Source organism: Arachis duranensis, chromosome 9 (assembly GCF_000817695.3).
Source record: "Arachis duranensis cultivar V14167 chromosome 9, aradu.V14167.gnm2.J7QH, whole genome shotgun sequence".
NCBI classification, from domain to species: Eukaryota; Viridiplantae; Streptophyta; class Magnoliopsida; order Fabales; family Fabaceae; genus Arachis; species Arachis duranensis.
The window spans coordinates 19,691,367-19,694,666 of NC_029780.3; the positions used below are offsets into that span (position 1 = coordinate 19,691,367).

The 3,300-nt window shown below is 26.5% G+C and overlaps 1 protein-coding gene across 1 annotated transcript; it reads right to left on the reverse strand.

The window, feature by feature from the left end:
* Positions 1 to 1,040: 1,040 nt before the first annotated feature.
* LOC107465048 (auxin-responsive protein IAA31) lies at positions 1,041 to 2,807 on the reverse strand. Its single transcript, XM_016084016.3, has 4 exons — positions 2,639 to 2,807; positions 2,343 to 2,548; positions 2,152 to 2,251; positions 1,041 to 1,327 (listed from the first exon to the last, which is right to left on the reverse strand). Exons 1-4 carry the CDS (start codon positions 2,773 to 2,775, stop codon positions 1,267 to 1,269), a joined length of 504 nt encoding a protein of 167 aa, XP_015939502.1. The 5' UTR covers positions 2,776 to 2,807; the 3' UTR covers positions 1,041 to 1,266.
* Between the last annotated feature and the right edge of the window lie 493 nt (positions 2,808 to 3,300).

Sequence of the window (3,300 nt, forward strand, 5' to 3'; positions counted from 1 at the left end):
ATAAAGGCAGTAGATACATGGATCAGTATCAATGGGAATTTATTTTTCTTTTCGAGGTAAAGAAGATACGTACTATTATTTTCTAGTTAGGGAATTTCTCTCTTCCTCCTTAAAGAAGTGTCAATTTTTTTCTATTTTTAGTTGTATTAAAATAATAATTTAAATGGACTGGAATTACAAAAACTAAAAATAAATTTTAAAAGTTTCCCTATTTTAGACTAGTGCAGTAATAATTTTCTTTTATTTTTTATCCATTTAATTTTTTATCACTTGTTCCAATATTGATTAGAATAGTAATTATAAGGAGTATTATTGAAAAAAAAATAATATTACATTGATTTATTAAATAAACACTTATTTGTAGAAAAAAAAAATAAGATGATCACTTATTTGAGAAGAAAGAGAGTATTCAACTTTTGGCTTAACTGATACATGACAATTTTAGTTTGATTAAGAAAATATTATTTAAACATATTTTTTTTAAAAGTAGTGTTAAGTATTATTATTAGTACATTTATTTATTATAAAAAAGACTGACAAATATAATTGTATATTGACTCTTTCAATGAATAACATGCATGAATAAAATTAATAATTAAAAATTAAATAATAATTTAAATCAAACATATCAAATTATTTAACAATTTAAAACTATTAATTTTGTATGAAAATAATTGTATACGAATTTCTATTTTTCAAAAATTTTATTGATAATTCTAGTAAAAAAATTCATTTCTTCATTACTTTTTCGCATACTTTCTCTTGTATTTATAATGAGGTGAAAATACAGGTGTAGTTGACTTCAGGTGAAGTTGATAACTGTCAGCTGGTAGATTATTTGACTAAATTTTTATCTAACGACTCTCAGTTATCAACTTCATGTAAAATCGACTATACCTGAATTTTTACCTCGTTATAATAAACTTAACTACAAATTTTAGTTATATGACCCTTAAAAACACTTTGATTGAGTTGTAATTCATTAAAATTCTCCAGAGTAAAAGTAGATTTGGAATATACAATTACAAAATAGAGGAAAATATCATTATAAATTATTGTATCCCTTCATTTTCTTCCCTCTCATTCTATCCGTTTCTAATCCTTGACTACCTCATTCCCATAATCTCATCATTCATTCCCAACCTCCAAAAATACACTAAGACTGAAGAGTATCATCATCATTTTTGTTATCATCATCAGTGATCACTGCATTCACTTTAATTTTATATGACAAAATTTGATATCACATGAGGAACCAATATGCATTCAACATCCAAATGTGTCAACCCTGGTGATCTTCAACCTCTTTACAGCTGATAAGAACATCCTACAAGAACAAGACATTTATTAATACCAACATTTGTTATTTATATTTATTTGATAGGAAATTTAGTGGATCTCAATTTTTGGAGTGTATTATATTTAACTTATTTACAACTTCTCATTTCAATTTGTAATATTTGAAATATATAAAAGATAGACTAAGTGATTGTGAATATTTTTAAAATATGAATTAAATATTTTCTAAAACTATAGAATAAGATTTTATCATACATCAAGTTAACACATTTCTTTATCTTGAATATGGTGTTAGGTTTATTTTTATGTGATGTTTACATTTCATCCAATAATAAATAAATGTTCATCCACTTAAGTGTACTTTACTTTTTGAAAATGGATATTATGATTCCTATTTTAATAAAAAATGCTATATGCATAGCAAAAATTAATCGTTCGTTATGTATTTGTGTAGAAATATATTTGTTATTTAACTCATTTTTAATGGATATTTTATATTTTAATATATATTTTATATAAATTTTTTTTTTTGTTGTACACGTTGATTTTAAGGATGACATTTTTTTTATAAATTTATGCAAATATACCATGCAAAAAATTATATATAAAGTGACACTTATAAAAAATAAAAGTAACAACATTGTTATCCTAATTTTTAAAATTTTCTTAACAAGAATACTTAATATGAAATATTTCACTAAAAATATAATTTAAATATTTTAATTTTTTATTTATTAAATACACTTAAAAGAACAACATTCTTTCATGTAATACCCTTAAAACACTCTTATCTAAATCCTATTATTACTGAAAAAAGGTAATTGAGAGAACCCTAGTATAATGTTAACTTACTCCCAAGGCACATCTCCAACCATAATCAAGTCCCCTTCTCCATCTTCATAAGTTAGCACATGGCACCTCTCTGCTTGCACTGCATCTAACTCAGTTCCCCCTATTCAAAACAAACAAAATAAAACATTATACCATTGTTATTTTAATCAGGAAAAAAAGGTTAACAAAAAAAATAAGATAAAGTTTATTACAGAGTATGGTAGTGTCAAACATTTGTTCAAGAGCTTTAACCAATTCATGGTAGCCATCATGAACTAAAAGGTTGAGTTTTCTGCCAATTGGAATGCCTTCCATGTACACTTTGACAAAGAACGTGTTATGATCACTGCAATCATTTGTCAATTCAGCACCTTGTGAACTACTTGCAAGTGATGATGATTGGATTTGCCACTGTCCCCTAACATGTAACAACAAAAACCATATGGAATTGATTAAGTGATTGATTGAAAAGAAAAATGTGGTATAAAAATGTTGATATAATAGAAACCTTGAGATAGAGGAAGGAAGATGTTGATGATGAGTGGAAGAAATGCTGAGTCCAAGACTAAGATCATCATGAAGATGTGAAGAAGCAGTTGAGAAAGATGAAGAGGAAGAGGAACAGGAAGACCCTCTTTTACCCATTTATGTCAAATAACAATCACTAGTAACACTTACCCGCCGCCTTATATACAAGCCCTTCAATTTTTTTCTAAACTAAAAACCCGTTTCAAGACCCTCAAAATCTGAAATATAAATATTATATTTGAAAATATTAAATTAATATAATTATATTTCTTACTAAAAGCAGCAGCGTTCGACAACAATAGAAGAATAGTATGAATTAGAGGTGAGTTTCCCAGCAGCTGCGCCACACTGCCATTGGTCACCTCTTTTTCCTTTCAATTAGTCCTATGTAATTTTGGTAGACCAGAAGATATGTTGCCATAGTAGCCGACAACTACACGTGTCAATTACCACTTCATATCAACTCTCTTTCAAACTTTCAATGCTGTATTTTTTTTTTTTTAATGTATTCGAGTTTTGTTATAAAAAGGAGTTAAAATGTCTTTAAACATTAATACTTTTTCACCCTCTAATTTCATCCATTAAATTTGAGATTTTTTTAACAGAGTCAATACATCTACAACTTTGATCAATTCTAGAATA

Coding starts and splice junctions, on each gene's coding strand:
- LOC107465048 (XM_016084016.3), bottom strand. CDS start 2,775: ATGGGTAAAAGAGGGTCTTCCTGTTCCTCTTCCTCTTCATCTTTCTCA. Junction 2,252..2,342: donor GTTTGACACTACCATACTCT/GTAATAAACTTT, acceptor TGTTTTGAATAG/GGGGAACTGAGTTAGATGCA. Junction 1,328..2,151: donor GTTGGAGATGTGCCTTGGGA/GTAAGTTAACAT, acceptor TTGTTCTTGTAG/GATGTTCTTATCAGCTGTAA.